This window comes from Leishmania mexicana, chromosome 19 (genome assembly GCF_000234665.1).
Source record: "Leishmania mexicana MHOM/GT/2001/U1103 complete genome, chromosome 19".
NCBI lineage: Eukaryota > Euglenozoa > Kinetoplastea > Trypanosomatida > Trypanosomatidae > Leishmania > Leishmania mexicana.
This window is the reverse complement of record NC_018323.1, coordinates 408070-424952: the sequence shown is the minus strand read 5'-3', so window position 1 is coordinate 424952 and position 16883 is coordinate 408070. Positions and strand designations below refer to the sequence as shown.

Below are 16883 nucleotides of genomic sequence, written 5' to 3'. Positions count from 1 at the left end.
GATGGCGCCCGGACGGCGCGCCCAACGTGGATGCTGTCGGTCGGTGGTGCGTGTGCGTGTGCGTGTGTGTGTACGTATACGTTTTGAGCCTTGAATCGTGTCTTACGCGAAGCAGCGACGAGTCCGTCTGTCACGCTAGCGCTGCCAGCCACAGCTTTGATGGGGAGGGGAGAGGTGGTGAGGAAGCGATGTAGGAGGGGCAAGGGAACGGCAGAAGAGTGTGAAGCGCAGCGGCCATCACAGACGCTCAAAAAACCGTGAGCGAGCGAGAGGAGGATGGAGAGGCAGCGCCAGATGTTTTTCTGCTCGAAGCACCTCGGCAAGAGACGTATACATGTAAAGAGAAGAGCTAGTGAATAGGTTGAACGGACCATGCTACGTGTGCATCTCCGCGAAAACAAAGGGCAAGGGATGCAGCCGTTGCATTTTCCGAATCTTGGGCGCACTTGCACACCTGAGGGCGGCCAAGGCACATACCTCATGGATGTCGCCTCGCTCTTTGCCTTCCTCATAGCGCGAGCGCGTGCGTGCGTATATGTTCATGCCCCCCCTCGACCCCTTCCACTTGTGAGGTGTGCGCGCGTGTGTGTGTGAGTGTGTGTGTGCGTGCGCACCGCAATGGATGTCCTTCCTCGTTGCGCTCTCTACATGGCCTTCGAGGAAGGGAGGAGGAGAGATGTAAAGATATATATAAAGACGACGGACGCGCGTCTGCATGCGCAACGCATGCCATTCACCGTGCGCAGACGTGTAGCTGTTCTTCCTCTGTCTCCGCGGGGAGGGGGGGGTGAGGAGGAGAAGGGGGTGATGGTGGTGGCCGAGCGAGGGCCTGAAAGAAAAGAAAACGCAAAATAGCCCAAGGAAGAAGGGCACACGAATGGGCATCCGTGATGCGAAGATGCACACGTAGCAAAGGGAGAGGATGATGATGATGATGTTCTGGAGGGTGGCACACGCACACGCGCAGGGAGGGGGAGGAGGAAAAGATGCAAGAGAGGCAAAGGTATCCGTCCCCCGCTATGAACCGCGTGCTGCGTGTGCCTTCTTCCTGCCACCTACCTTCCTCCCTCCCCCTTCAACGTAAAGTGCGCTCCGAGATACAAACACGCCTTCAAAGCCATCGCGCGCTCTCATATAGCGTGTGCTTCAGAAGCGCGTATTAGCCCTGCCGCTACTATTGACGGCGCGTCTACGACCGCCTTTGCCGATCCACTGCTGCGCATAGTCCGCCAGCCGCTTCAGCAAGCTGCCGAGTCCGTCGCGAAGGCTGCGAAGTTGTCGACCGGGAGTGTACAACGCTACGTCGGAGTCGGTCGATAACAAACGCGCGCCGCCGTCGTACTGTTGCTGCTGCTGCGCGGCAAGACGCTCGCGAGTTGTGCCGGGAGCTGCACTGCCAAGGCACACCGTAGCTGTGCTTGGAACGAGAAAGATAAGCTTGCCGGAAAGCTCCACAATGGCCGGCGCTGCTTCCAGCACTTCGCCGTCCGCCTCCATGTACAGCGCTTCGTCTGCATCCAGAGGCGCGTCTGCTAAGCTGTCCAGATATGTTGTTGTAGCCTCGGCGGTAGTGGGAGGGGGGCCGTTCGTAACGAGAAACCGCTCGCCGTCAAAGACGCTCGTGCTGCGCCAGTGCACGTGCCGTCCCGTGTATAGGGAGGGAGCGCCGAAGAGAAAGGGCAGGATCGTCGCTACCCAGTTCGTGCAGCTGAGCAGTCCGTCTGTTGGATCCGCGTGCGGTGCGACGAGCATGCCTCCACCGTACCAGCGACCGTTCGCGAAGGCTACCATGGACGACGGCATCTCCACCCACGTCAGCGACATGAGATGATCATCATTGACGTCGTGTGGCCACGCGTCGCCACCTCTGCCGGCCGCGGAGTCGACATACAGGGCCCCACTGTCTGCGCGACAGTGGTGCTCGCCAATGGAGTCATCGCTGCGAATCTGCGCATTCAGCTTTCGGCGCACATGTTCATGTTGCTCCTCGTCCCCCCCTGAGCTCGTGGCGGGGGCGGCGCCTTTGCTCGTGGTGTCCCTACTCATGCCCTTCATCGAGGTGACGGTGATTAAGTCGGTGCTGGAAGTGATCGCCGGCGCCCCGGTATCACGCTGCTTTTGGTGCATACGGTGCACCTGAAGTTCGTCGGGGCTGATGTCGAGGAGCTGCAGGATTTGACGGGAGGGGGTCTGAAGCGTACATCGAACCTTCTTGGCATGTAAAGGCGGCATTGGCGTGCGCGCATGCAGCGTGTACGCCGCCGCGCCGCTCTTGGCTTGAGCCGCTGGCGCTGCAAGCCGAGTGCAGTACTTTGTAGATGTGTCGCGGGAAGCGTCTGAGTGGCGACCAGGAGGGTCTGGCCTCGGCTCCACGTGCGCACTCCGCCGCAGTCGCGCATGCAACCGCCCCAGCTGCTTGCTCAAGTGTGCAAAGGGGGCAAGCGACGTGAGGGAGTGGGGCCATCCCAACGGCGAAGTTGACGCCGCCTCGGAGAGCGGGCTTGTGGAGATCGGATTGCAGTCCGTGTCGCTGCTGCACACCCCAGCTACGTAGTTGTCGCTGCCGCCAATGCTTTCCTTGCTCGCCTGCTCTGGGCTCGCGCCGGTCTCCGTTGCCTCGCCCTCCGTGCCGATGTCTTCCGTCCAGGCCGCCGAGGCGACGGACAGCGGCACACGTGGGGGGAGCTTGCAGATGTACAGTGGCTTCGGGCTCATGAGCAGCAGTGACACAAAGGATGACGCGGCAAACAGCACCAGACCGCCTAGCATGGAGATCCATCGCCAGTGCTTAAGCCGCTCCCCGCGCTGGATGACGTCGCATGACATGCCAGTGGAGCACTCATTGATGAAGAAGTGTCGTGTGCCAGTGCGCAGAAACTCGATCCGGCCGACATCAACCGCGTACGCAGCACACGCGAACAACCCGGATGGCGCAGATACACTTTGCCGCGCAGCAGGTGAGCTCGAAGCCATAGCTCTGCAACCCTCGCTATCAACGCGTGCTCTATCGTCGCCGACGCGGCTGCTAGTGTCAGGGCAGAGCTTCCGTGCGAGTCCGTCGCGCACGACTCGCAGAGCGTCCTCTGGAGTGCGGCAACATAATCCAAGCTTGGCAAAGTCGGAGCCAGTCCCTCCCGACAGATACAGAACAGCGGGAAGAAGGTGCGACAACACCGCCGCCTCGCGCTCAACGTGTGCGTGCGATGTGGCTGCGGCAGCGTCGGCGCCAGAACCGCCGCTCAGTGCAAGCTGTGTGAACCCGGCTAGCGTTCCCTCGCACAGTCCATTCGTGACCTCGCTGAGTGTCCCGTCGCCACCAACAATGAGAATAACGTGATGCGTGGACGGCTGCTCTGGACGACTGCTACGTGCGCGCTGGTACGTGGCGGAGGTTCTTTCGATGTCTAGCGGCGACAATTCGCGCTCGCCCTTGCCGTTCCCTAGAGTTGCCGAAGCGCTGGCGCTGCGCTGCGTGGAAGAGAGCGCGGGACCCTGCGGCTGCCGCTGGCGATCGTCGTCGAGACGCGAGCACAGAATGAGTTGGCTGAGCGCGTGACTCAGCGGCTTCAAGTGCCCGCATTGGTTCGTGCGAACGATAAGCGTACGCAGCGCGACACCACTAACGGAGGATGCTATGGATGACAGTGCGCAGTCGGCTGGGGTCGCCGGCATGGCCGCTGCTGTGACATTCCATACAGCACTCACAGCCGACGAGTATGGTGGTGCCGAGCCAGCCGCCGGCCCCCACGCTGATGCCGATGGCGCTTCAGGGCTGCGCCCGTGTGCTCCATTTTCCATCCCTTCCGATGAAGACCCTGACACCGGCTGGTGCAAGGAAAGGATGCGCAAGAGGTTGCTGCTGTCTGTGGTGTGCACTGTACCTCTGCCAAAAGACTCGGAGAACAGTGTCTCAACTCGATCCAGCAGCACCGCACCTCGTGCGCCGCCACTGATCGGGTTGCCCACCACCCACACGTACAAGCAGCTCCGCGGCAACGTCGTGGTGTGCGAGGTTGGGTTCGGAGCAGTCACGTGGGTCATGGCTGCCAAGGCACCGGCATCCGCCTTCCCTGAGGATAACGCGAGGAGGGAGGGGGTACGGCTTGCTCTTCTGTGGATGTATGTATGTGTGCGTGTGTCGAGAGTGTGAAGTTAACAGTGAGGTGCCTCCTCTTTCGCTTCAGTGACGACGCCACTTCAGGACTCGCCAACGCACGCGACGACAGGAGGAGCAGGAAGGGAAACTACGAGAAACAGAAAAAAAAAATAAAGAACTTGGAGCTGTCGTACAAGCTGTGCACTGTGAAGGCGTTAGCGTGTGCCACCAGGGTGGCTTTTCTTTTTCCTTGTGTCTGTGAACAGGGGCGCCGCAGCTCCTCCTGGGTGGTGTATCCTCTCCGCCCCTTTCCCCCTACATGCACGCACACACACACACACACACACACACACACACACACACACACAGGCGAGGGACGGACGCCTTGCTGCTGTGCAGACGCCGGATTCTGTATCGAGGATCTCCTTGCTTCAATGTTTCGTCTGCTTACTCACTGACCCCCTCCCCTCCTCCCTGCCTCCCTCACCCGCTTCGTTTTTTTTCTATATGTTCAGAGGCGCTGGATCGGCAACCGTGTTGGAAAGTGTACACAAAAGGAATTTCAGAGAGCCGTCCTCGTCGAGATCTGAGCGAGACAAAAGGCGCAAAAGAGGCAAGGCGGTTTGCCAGCGCGCGCGCGTGTGTGTGTACACGTGTGGACTCCCTGGGTACCTCGCGCACGTCGTTTTGTACAAAAAAAACCAAGCGAAAAGCAGAAGAACAACGAAGAAAGCAACGCAAGAAGTCATCCCACGCAGTCAGCGGCCGTATTCTCGCACACTTGCAAAGCGGGTAGGCAGCAGCAGCAGCAAGGGAGTGTGGGAGCAAGGGAAAGCGCGCGATAATGTGAGCACCAGGGACGTGGGCCGGCGTAAAGGCGAGAGGGAGAGATAGGAGAGGTGGGCTCGTGATGCACAGCCCCCCCCCTCCCCCCTCCCCCCTCCCGCGCCCCTCCCTCCGGTCAACGCCAGCACACAGGCCACACAGGACCGAGCGCGCTTGTCTTGTCCCTCTTTTATATGCGCTTGGCCGAGGCACAGGACGGGTGCTCTCCTGCTATGTGCGTGTACGTACGTATGTGTGTGTGTGTGTGTGTGTGTGCCGGTGCCGCTGGTGATGGCCGGAGGCGACAGCGAGACCAAGCAACAAAGAACACGAAAAATTAGCAGAAGAGGTGCACACCAGATCGCGTGCTCTCATCTGCCTCTCTTCACCTCGGCTGCTCTTCGAGCTTCCTCTTCGTCTGCCCTGCGTGTGCCTGCGCGTGTGCAAAGATGTGCGAGAACATACATGAGATGGAGAGGGGGTGGTGATGGTGAGACACAGATGGAGGGAGAGCACAAGAATGCCCAGGAGCAACGCTGAGCAGCAGCTGTGACGCTTTGTCCGACTCGCGAAACGATAACGAATGCCGTAAAGGGTGTGGGAGTGGCTGGGTGAGGTGCGTGTGTGTGAGCGCCAATGGTACAGAGGACCACCACAGCCGACTCCGTTGCGCGCCTCCCTTACCTCCTCTTCTCCAGTTTCTTTGACGCCCGTGAACGATGGGCGTGCGTGGACTGGAGCTGCGCCAGGGGAAGAGGGGCCGGTACAGACGCGCCGTCATCCTTTGCTCTCACCATGCCGTTCACGGCGGAGCCGCAAGAGGCATCGCCGAGGTCTAAAAAAAAGACAGCAGGGGGGAGAGGCACGCCAGTGATCGCGCATGTCGGGCGAGCGTCTGCGCGCGTGCATAGCCGCGGCTACCTCAGAGGGAGAACCGAAGACCGAAAAATTCGATTTCTTCTTTAGTGTGTCCGGAAAGTCCACCACAGCCAAGTCCACGAGTGCACTCGCACGCACGCACGCACACACACACATACAACCACACACATCATGGCAACGAAAGGGAGACGACGACGACGACAACGACAACGGCGAGACGCCTCCTCAAGCAGACGCCAACGATACAACGTTTCCCCAACGTAACGCGCGAGAAATCCTCCCCCCCCAAAAAACAAAGACGATGAACATTGCCCAGACATCCCCCCATGACGACACGGTCGCACCCGCACGCCACGCCGCACGCCGCACGCCGTCACGCACCACGTCCCTAGACCTCGGGGCCCCATTGTTCTTCGAATCGATCTATGTTTGCATGCATTCCCCAAGGCACGATCGTGCACGCGTTTGTGTGTGTGTATGTGTGGCGCCACTGACCAACACCGCCACATACTGCCATGGAGGAGGGAGGGGGAGGGGAACAACAGACGCTCTCCAGAAGGATGTGCATGCAGGGGTGTGCGTCCGTGACGGTTGGCAGGGGTGTGGGTGGGGTGGGCAGCAACCGCGACGGAGCGAGGAAGAAGAAGCGTATGTCTTCTGGAGCTAAACACGCACCGGGGCGACAATGGACGGCGGCAATGGAGGGCGCCGACAGCATGAAAGGAATTTACGCCAACAAGTGCCCGCGCCCACAGACCCAGACGCGTGGAGGCGACGAACTGAAAAGCGAACGCCAGCATCCTCTGCCACCGCGCGTGTGTATGCGTTGTCCTACCGCCCCTTCTTCGCTAGTCCTTTGCTGCTCTTTTCTCGACTCCACCGACCACCACACACCCCACAGCCACACACGGAGCTGGACAACCTTCACGCCACAAGAGAGCCCTCTCCTGTGCTCCCTCATGTCCTGCTCTCTACAGCAGCGCGAATCAATCGAATGCGCGCACGCGCTTCTCTATACCCTTTATGCCTTTCTATGTGCAGCAGCACTGCGAAGGCTACGGCATCCTCCTCGCCTCCCCCTCCTCCGCCTCCTCTTCGTTACTTCCGGCCTGTGGGACGCGCCACACCGTCCTACTTGGCACCATCGCCAGCCGATGCAATCGATGACGACGTCTCCAGAGAGGTGCGAGGAGGGCCGGCTGCGGCTGCTGCTGCGGCTACGGTGGCCTGCATCTGCGCCATGTACGGGTGCATGACCACGCGCATGGCCTCCTCGAGCGCCACATATGACAAGGGGGACGCTGGCAATGAGGCCGACGCCGGTGCAGCCGCTGGCTGACGGCCAGGCGCGCTCCTCTGCAGGTGCTGCTGGCGACGGAAGAGGCGCAGAAGCTGGCGATTGTGCTGCGACACCTTCACTGCCTCTTCCTCCGCCGCCTCCGCGCGCACCTGGGTCCACAGGCCCTCGAGCGCAGTCTTCAGCGCTTCGTCCGATTCTGCCGCACTGGTCGTGGACGCAGCCGCAGTCAAGGAGGCGGGATCGGTTGCCCGCTCGTTTCGGTAAACTTTTTCCATGGCTGCCCGCACGTGGCTCTCTATCTTGCCCGTCGACGTCCGCACGGTGTGGTCAACGACACGGGTCAGCATCTCCTCCAACTCGAACGACGTAACCGGCAGCACCGGCGTCGACGGCTCCTCGCCACGCCGCTCCTCGCGTGAGCTACTTTGGGTGCTTCGATAGACGTCGCAGTAGGCGTCCAGCTGCTTCACAACGCTCGCATGAATGTCTTGCCGGATTGCGTGCGTAATCTCGTGCACAGTGTCGGCGACGGCGCTATCCAGCGACTCTCGCGAGAGGGTGGTCGCGTACGCTGCCACAGGGGCCGTCGCCCGCGCCTCGGCCGCCTCGCGCTCTTGGGCTGCAAAGGTGCGAACGTCGCTCCGCAGGCTCTCTAGTGCCTCACGGAGCTTCGAATGGTGCTGCTCCTGCAGCTCATGAAGGTCTCTCAGGAGGCGCACCTCTTCCTCACTCTTCGGTAGAGCGGCTGCAGTCTCTGGCGGGTGGGCCACTGCGGAGTCTACCAAGCTGTCAGTCTGCGCAGCGGCCGCCGCCAGCGCTGGCGTGCGCTCACTCAGCTCGCGTAGCTGCGCCAAGACCTGCGACATAGTGCCCTTTATCTCGTCTTGCCTCTCAAGGAGCACAGAGGACGCGAAGTCGGCGCTGTCAGTCGGGGACATCGATGCAGGCGTCGCCATCAGTGCCGGTGCTGCGGCGATTGGTGTGGCCTCGACGTTTGCCGCTTCAGCGTTGCGCCCCGGCGTGCTAGCGAGGCGTTCCTCAAGCACATCCATGATTGGCTTCACCTCGTCTCGCACGATCGCCTCCAGCGTGTCCGATAGCTTCTCCAGCGACCACTGTCCTACTATGCTGGACAGCGTCTTGACGAGGTGGGCGGTTGCCTGCTCATGGCGTACCGACACCTCCTCGACCGCCTCCGTCACCATTGTCTTCATCTCAACGCGCTGCGCTGCCCGGGCGACGGCCTCGCTGTCTGCGTTCATTGCACTCGACTGCTGCGCCGCCTCAAAGTGCTGGCGCAGCAGCGCCTCCTTGCGCTGCACGAAAACCTGCGTGAGGGCTGCGATACGGATCGCGTCACTGACGAGCGTGTCCGGATGCGGCGGTCGCGGAGAAGAGGAGGATGGCGTCTCCCACTGCAATGAGGAGCACAGAAGCCACGGCTGATCCGACAGCATACGGTACACCTCTTGAAAGGTGTTACTCACCTCGGCGGCTTCGGCAGAGAGCGTCGCCGCCGCGGGTGGTACCATCACGGACTTGCTGCCGCGGCGCATAGCACTCATCTTCACGTTGTTGCCGCCACCTTCAACCATCGAGTGCTCCAGCACATAGGACAGATGTGCCGGGGACACGTCGTCTGCCGTTAGCACTGACATACCCGCCACTTCCGCACCCGCCGGCGTCGCCTTGAGCTGCGCCAGTTGGTACTGCAGTTCCTGCTGTAGGACAGCGGCGTCTTCTCTGGATAGGCGCGTATGAATGAGTATGTAAACATACGGTTTTGGTGACATTGGCGCCGCCGTGGTGGCGGTGCTAGTGACACCATCGTCGGCGACCGAGGAGGCCGCTGCTGCCTTCGTGAAACGGGCCTTTTGCGAGCTCTTGCGCTCCGAGACGCGCCTGACGCGCGCAGGATTGAGACCGGCCAGCTCCGCCACCTCTGCCGGCAGCTGTGAAGCACCGCCTGACATGGCGCTGGTGAGGTCGGCGGCAGCTTGCAGGGCACCAAGCCACACCGTCGAGGCACTGCTCTCCTTGCTGACACCGTAGACCACCATGTGCATTGTGAGCGGTGGGGTAGAGGACGAGGCCGAGGCATCCGCCGCGGCAGCAGTGCGCATTTCCTCGTACACAGCCGGGCTGACCAACGGCTCTAGTATTCGAATGGGCAGCGGTCGACCAGGCTCAGATGTCCACAGCAACTTTTCCTTCAAGCTGTCCACGGACAGCAGGCGTGGCGGCCGCGCTACGGCGGCACGCTTCCCCGAAACAGTGGCCGCAATGGAAGCGACCAGGCGCGCCTGAGACGGCGTCGCCGGTCTACGCTTCTTCTGAGCGGCGAGCGCCTTGAGAGAGAGGCGTGCTACACGGCGTGCCACTCGCTCCACCCGCTTTGTGTTCACCTCTGAAGCTGCCATCTTTGCCGGCGGTGCGGTGCTTCCGACTCCAGCGGTGGCTGCTAACGTGGGTACCGGCTTTGCAGCGGCAGCGGCAGCGGCGGCGACTGGCGAAGACGGAGAGGCCGTAGAGGGCAACACGGCATTCGCCGCCGTTGCCGTTTTGTCCGCGTCGGGCTTCGGCGGCGTCGAACTGTTCGCCTTTTTTGGGTTCCCCTCGCGCTGCGGGACGCCTTGCTCCGGCGCTCCACTGGGGTTGCATCGAGGGGGGTTATCGCCTGTTTTCGACGGAGCCGTCCCTGCAGCAGCTGAACAGTCGGAGGCCGGCGCGGCGCTGACAGCCTGGGCACCACCATGGGAGTTGGTCGAAGGAGCAGTGGGGAGGGGGGCTGCCGCTGGCACGCGAGGCGGCACGGGCGGCAGCTCCGCCAGTGTGCGCACGCGTTTTGTCTGCTCGTCGCCGAGAACCAGGACTGTCAAGGGTGGGGTGTGGATAGACTGCCCGTCTTCGGTTGTCACCTCCGGCGGGAGTGGGTGCATGCTCAGGGCATTGCGGATGATGAACTCCTGCACTTCGGCATCTTCGCGAGGGAGGGTTGTCTCCACGAGCACCACCAGCGGCGACGACGTGTCAACTGCGGCATCGTTTTTGCCGTCGGCTGTGCGCTCATGTGTGTCGTTGACGACGGCGGCGTGGATGCGGTTGAGCAGCAGGATGTCTGCGAGGTGCCCCAGTTGGTGCTTTCTGGCGATGGTGGTGTAGTCTAGGCGCAACACCCGTCCCACGTCAGGGATGTCGGTCGACGTCGAAGACGACGAGGAGGAGGAGAGGACGTGCTTCAGCAGCGTGCAGTTCACACCTGAGAGGATAGTGTCAACGAGATTCTTGCTGGCGTTTCGTGCCTTTGGTCTTGCAGGCGCTGCCGTAGTCGCAGGAGGTGGTGGGGCGCCCGCCGGTGGTGGCTCGAGTGTCCCAGCGCGCTTCGCGGATGCTTTCACCGCTGCTGGGGCCTTCGATGCAGCGGCCCGCTTCAGCTTTTTCGCATCCGCTGCTTTGGCCCTCAGCTCCGCCAGGACGGCGTTAACGGCGGCGTCAATGATGACACTTGAAGAGCGTCGCCTCACACGGCCGCCTAGGCGGCAACCGACAAGACGAAGCATGAGTCAAGCCTGGTGGAAGTACGTTAACACAAAGACCGCGCTCGCCCCAGCGCAGAGACGCACGACGCGGCAGAGAGAGTAGGAGGGGGGGATGACGGAATACAGCTTCTATGAGGTATGCCCCGCTCCTCTCCTCTAAGCTTGGGATGGGCACTAAAACGACGGAGTGACAGGGTGGCGCTGGTCGACGCCGCTGACCGCCGCCTCGCGCGTGCCTGAGCGAGGGAGAGGGAGGGGGAGAGAAGGTGATACTGTTCTCGACAGAAGGGAATGCAGTGGGGAAAAAAGGGCCTCGGTGCGCCTCAGGCGTGCACACACACACACACACACACACACGCACGGACGGACGGACGCGCACGGAGAGCGACGTAATGGTAATGGCTAATGATTGCTGTAGTCTATGCGCCGCTGTGCGCGCGTGTGACGTGCACGCGGAATGCTGCGACGCACAGCGCCGATTTGTGTCTATGATTAGAGTGAATGGAGACAGAGAGGGAGAGGGCACGAGAGGCGCGGCGGATGTGCGGGTGTGCGCGACAACGAAGACTGCCAGCGCCGCCGCACCCTCGATTTTGTGCTTCAAACACAGCAGAGCCTCTTTGTTTTCTCGCTCTCACAGACTCGCGATAGAAGCACAAAAGGCGCGTACACCCTTGGCGCGGCCGCCGTGCACCGTGCACACCTTTCTCACTCCCTTCCCGCGCGCGCGTGTGTGCGTCTGTGCGGCTCTGCCTTCCCTTCGATATGCGCTTCGGTCGCCCTCAGGTACACGCGAAAAAGAGAATGCTCAAAAGAAGCGTGCGCGTGCGCGTGATGGCGTTGCGGGAGACGGGCGGCGGTAGTGGTGGTGGTCGTGTTGGTGGTGGTGGTGAGGCGATGCACAATGGGGGGGGGAGGCTGCAGAGATAGGGAGAGGGGAGAGGGGAGAGGGGGGAGAAGAGCAGTCAGCGTCCGTCTGTGTGTGTGTGTGTACAAGTCTTCTCTGTGTGTCCTCCTCCTCCTCTCTGCTTCGGTTTCGTTTCGTCGACTTCCATCAGAGAAGACGCACACGTGAAGTGGCAGGGTTTCAGAAAGCATGGGACGGAGTGAGTGGCCCGTTCGACAGTCCGTCGAGAGAGAGGGGGAGGGAGGAGAGGGAGGTGTGTGCGTGTGTAAGCAGAAACGGATACACTCCGGGACCGAAGGAGCGCGAGAGCGGAGGTTCGGGAGGGAGCGAGGAGGGGGGGGGTACGGGAGCGCATCGCACCTACATCCACACCGATGTTCGCACAGGAGCCCGAGTTTTCACCCATGGGCATGAAGGCCGTGCGCGGGCGATGCCCTTCGCAGCCCTTTTTAGTGCTGGCAGGTTTGAACTTAGGAGGAACAACGGAGACACACACACGCGCGCGCACACACACACAGGTCAGCCCGCGTTCTCCACCCGCGGAGACTCTCCTGCTCTATGGCTCGATGCTGCCGGTAAAACGCATGATAAGACTCGCCCACGCCAACACGGACGCGTACGCGTGGTGTTACTGCTTGACCCCTCTTCGGGTCGATGGCGTCGGCGTTGCTAGCGTGCGGCGGGCGGAGCGCAAGACCCCTCGAGATGGCGCAGACGAAACGGACACCTTCACCTTGTTCGTCTTGGGACCTTTGCTGCGGTTGTTCTTGACAAGCAAGCTACTGATGAAGTCCTCCAGAAGACTGTCCTCGGCAAGTTCCTGCTCCCGTGCTGTGGCGGTCTCCTTGGACGAGTCGGACCCGTTTCGACTGCCCGGAAGCCGTTGTTTCCACAGGCGCGAGCCCTTGGGGGTGGAGGGCGCGGACGACACAGGTGACGACGATGATGCGGTCTTGCAGGCAAACTGTGACTTGGCTTCCTTGGCCTTCGCCCGCATCGCCCTGCGCGCCTCGCTGCGCCGCTCCTTCCTCTCCTTCTTCCTAAGCTGCGCGAGGATGATCTCCTCCTCGATCTTGGCGATCTCCTCATCCGTAAACGGACTGCCGCCGCCGTTTTGCCTGCTGATGCGCGCTGCTTCCGCACGAGTGGCAGCCACGCTCTCACTTACGGGGTACAGGCCCAAATCACTCACACTGCCGAGAGTTGAGCTTGTCGCTGCGCCGTCTGCCGCGTCTGTCGCGTTGTGCTCCCCGTCGACGTCGTCGTCATCATCGTTCATGCCCCATCGTGAACCGGAGGCTCGTCGAAGCCGCGGCACCGCTGTGGTGTAGTACCCGCTGTCTCTGCCGAACGTGATGGCACCAAAGTTGAAGAGGCCACCCTTGATCATGGCGGTGCTTCCGTGTACGTCGGCCGACTCGGCTAGCAGCGTTGTCGCAGGAAACTTCTGGCGTGCAGCGTCTGCGCCGCCGGCTGCATCAGCTCTCGCGCTCGCGCTGAGGAACGGGGCGGCGACTTCCGAGTTCAGAAGACTTGGCGCGTATGCAAGTCGAGATGGCTGTGAGAGTGTAGCGTCGTCCACAACAGTGTTCGCGGTAATGTGCCCATGGCTGGTCTCTCGAGTGTCACTGGTGCTAGTCGTTATGTTAGTTGTGGTTCCTGCAGGGCAGCTGTTAACTGGCTCTGCTTTATCCGCGCTCCCCCGGGCAGAGGAGGCGCCTGGCGCGGGGATTCGCTGCCGCCGTTCCGCCGCCGCTCCGCCATTTCCGTTGCAGTCGCCATGGTGGCTTCGCTGAACCTCCACTTGCGCGCTCGGCGCTGCTACCGACGCCGCCGACTTTTTCGAGGAGGAGGCATCGAAGGAAACGCTGTTGAGAAGGTCCCACAGTAGTTGCACGGCATTGTCTGTCGCGCCGCCAGCATTACCACCCCTCTGCTGTCCTTCCGTCGCCGCTGGAGGTGTGCGATGCAAGGGCGACGCTGCGGCCGTCGCGGCGGTGCTGCTCTCGCGGACCGGGGCATCAACTGCGCGCCGGGGTGATGCCGGAGTTGCCTTGCGCGGCTGCGGTGCCAGCATCGGGTTCTCGCCGCCTTTCTCGCTCTCCGCGGCGCTCAGCACACACACAGACGTGCGATCGTTTTGCCCCGCCACCAACGATTGCTGCGCGGCGCTGTCCAGCGTGGGGCGCGCATGCAGGGCGTTGGCGAGGCGGCGCTGCACGGCCATCGCGACCTCGGTGGAGAGCTGGGTGCGGAAGACGAAGATGAAGGGCAGGAGAGAGCGGCGGTAAGTGTTTATGTCCCCCATCACGTGCTCGCTCTGCGGCGCGTAAGCATCCGGGTAGAGCAACACGTGCCCGGCAACTGGGTCAACCTGCTCCAGCGCTGCCTCGATCGCCGCCAGGTGAGCATCGTCCCAATCGAGATGGTCGATCACGAGCACGTTCGCGGTGGCAGGCAGCTCAATGAAGGCGCGGTCGGAGAGGTGCACCGTTGTCGCCCCGTAATACAGCCGTGATACTACTTCTGGGTACACCGGCATGGAAATAGACGGCTTCGGCGGTGACACGGGAGGCGCGGGTGCAGCCGCGCTGAAAGCCGCTGCGTTCGAGCTGTCTTCGGCAGCCGTGGTCGATACTGCCTCTTCTTCTGCGTCCTTCACCTCCACTTCCGTGTGTGCACTGCCGCCTTCGGATGCGGTCAACGTCGGCCCATCGTCTGCTGCTCCGGCCGCAACGCATGCCGCTGCATCTTCCTGCAGCACCTCCGTGAGGGATTCGGCAGCGGTGTCTAGTGCCGCCGGCCCGCTGATATGGTTACTCGCTGACGCTTCTCCCGCTGCTTCCTCAGGTGCAGTGATGTCGTCATCACCCGACACGCTTATAGCCGCGAAATGCTCTGCTGCCGAGGACTCTGCGTCTTTCGTTGTTGCGGTGCTCAAAGCCTCGGGCGTGGCATCGGCCAACGCTGACACGGCCGCTTCTGCAGGTGCGCCTGCAGTAATGGTTTCACTCATAGGACCGTCAATGTCGAACTCTTCCAGCTCTTCCAGAGAGAGCAGTGCCTCTGCGTCCGTTGAGCGCGTCAGTGGAGCCGGTTCCGCTAGTGGAGGTGCATGAGCTGTGGCGAGGAATAGCCGACCATCGCTGTCGCTCTCAGGTCCGCTCCTTCGTGGTGCGTCAGTGATGCTGACACCATCTGCGTTGTCCATGGGGTCAGCCAGACTTGGCACCGCCGGCGATGCTGCATCGGCGGTAACGTCGTCGCCGTCCAAATCTGCCACATCCACTGCATCCTCTTCGGCCGTGTTCTCGTGCTTTCGCGACGAGGCCTCTGCAGCAGCCACCAGGGCTGCAGCGCTGGCCGTGCTGCCGCCAGAGGGGGTTTGGCTCTTCACATGGGCCCAAACTGTATTAACGCTCCTCTTCGCTGTCGATGGTGCCGTAATGATCTTCGCATCCGCCGGCGTCGTTGGACGGGCCTCTTTTGCCGGCATGGAGAGCGCCGCCGTGTGATCTACGCAAGTGGCTGTTTCCCAGGACTGGGAGGCGCCGGCGCCGTTGTCGTCAGCAGCACTGTTTGTACCGCCGCCACCGCCGTCGTCCCCTTCGACGGCCTCCTCACCCTCGTCGACCTCGACCTCTTCCCACACTTCTTCATCCTCGCCCTCCACGTCGTCGGCCTCTTTGGCCGCACCTGCGGCGCCTTCCGCTGCTCCGGCTGCCGACGCACGCGGAGACACGGCGGCAACCGGTGCTTCCGCTGTACCAGTGCGGCTTTTGCCTTCGCTTCCCGCAAAGCCCCCCGAATTTGGAAAAAGGCTCGCCAGCGCATCACCAGCACCACTGGGGGGCACGACCGCGGGGTCAACAGCTGCTGCGACCGCCGCGGCCACAGACGCGGTATGCGGTGCATCTCTCGAGGAGGCGCTCTCAGCCTTGGCAGGAGTGGGTCTGTCTGGCGTAGTTGGCGAGTCGATGTAGCGCGTCCAGTGGCGGGATTTGATGCCATCGAGCACACACGCTCGGAATTCACCGAAGGCGCCGAGCGCGTCGAGCTGGACGTCCATCTGCTCCTGCCGCCGCGCCGCTTGCTTCTTTGTGTCGTCCGTCCTGAAAAGAAAAATTAACGGCGGGGTGTAGGCGTCGTCCTTGTCGAGCTCCTCCTTCGCCTTCTGCGCCTCGGCGCGGTGGGCAGTTATGATGGAGGCCATGGTGGACTTGGGGTTCACCCGCTTTGACTTGCGTTGGCCCTTGCGAACATCAATCATGAAGATGTTTGCGTTGGCTGGCAGGGTCGGCTGCGCAGTGGCGCGGGCCAGCCGCTCGGTGCTCATGTCGAAGCGGATACAGGGAACTCGGTCGCAGTAGGAGAAGGTAATGGTGCGGCGCTGACATGCGACGGCACACGTGCGCGCTACAGACACCGTGCCACGGCACTGCAGCCATGCGCGCAATGCACTCTCCGCCGTCGCCGCCGCCGAAATGCAAGATGCAGCGATGGGGGGCGGCGAGAAAGGTACATTGACACGTCGAACAGCGCAGTCGTCACGCTTCGCGCAGCCAATCGTGTGCGGTACGCTTCTACTCAGCCCGCCAGGCACCCTCACACCCGGCGGCCGCGTCGGGCCCAGACGGGAGCTCCTAACAAAGGTGTGTCTCAGCATATGGCTTGTCTGTCGGTACCGCCTCCTCACAGAGGGGTAGAACAGCGCAGGGCAGCGCAGGCGGCAGCGGAGGCAGAGTCCCCCCCCCTCCCCCTACACACGACACCCACGGAAACGATACAAGTGAGCTTCGCAAAGAACAGCGAGCACAGCGAGAAGTCCAGCCTCCCTCCTCCGACAGTTGAATGTGAAAGAAGAAGATGAGGGACAGGCGAAGCAAGAGCACAACGACAGCGCTCAGTGCGGGTGCTTCTCGGCCGTGGCGGGGCGCGGGGATGGGTGGGACCACTCGTACAGGTAACGTCTATGGGGTGCGTGATGACGCAACACGCGAGGAACAGCACCAACAAGAGAAGATATGGAGGCAGGGGAGCACGAATCATGCGCAAGCGAACGGCGTGTGTATATACACCGGCGCACGTGTACTCTAGCAGCACCAGAGGTGCTGGCGTCTATGGGAGGGCGTTGGCCTTCTATCCTAAATTTCGATGTCGAGTTCGCTGTGTCCGCCACACGTGCAAAGCAGACACGGATGCACTGAGTCTTTTGTGGCGGAAGCGAGCGGATTATACCTGCGGTGAGGTGGTGACTTTGGGTGAAGTCGATAAAAGAGGACGACGTGGAGAAGGCAAGCGCTACGACTGCGTTCCCGGTGGGGGGGGGAGGGGGAG

General features: G+C 62.0%; 3 protein-coding genes across 3 annotated transcripts; all 3 read right to left on the bottom strand.

Moving 5' to 3' along the window:
- Positions 1–1146: 1146 nt before the first annotated feature.
- LMXM_19_1070 (conserved hypothetical protein) lies at positions 1147–4041 on the bottom strand (the record flags this gene model as incomplete). Its single annotated transcript, XM_003874234.1, has 1 exon — positions 1147–4041. The coding sequence occupies one exon, from the start codon at positions 4039–4041 to the stop codon at positions 1147–1149; it is 2895 nt and encodes a 964-aa protein (XP_003874283.1).
- Positions 4042–6931: 2890 nt separating this feature from the next.
- LMXM_19_1060 (conserved hypothetical protein) lies at positions 6932–10660 on the bottom strand (the record flags this gene model as incomplete). Its single annotated transcript, XM_003874233.1, has 1 exon — positions 6932–10660. The coding sequence occupies one exon, from the start codon at positions 10658–10660 to the stop codon at positions 6932–6934; it is 3729 nt and encodes a 1242-aa protein (XP_003874282.1).
- A 1514-nt stretch (positions 10661–12174) lies between these two features.
- Positions 12175–16212, bottom strand: LMXM_19_1050 (hypothetical protein, unknown function; the record flags this gene model as incomplete). The annotated part of the gene is made up of 1 exon (XM_003874232.1): positions 12175–16212. The coding sequence occupies one exon, from the start codon at positions 16210–16212 to the stop codon at positions 12175–12177; it is 4038 nt and encodes a 1345-aa protein (XP_003874281.1).
- Between the last annotated feature and the right edge of the window lie 671 nt (positions 16213–16883).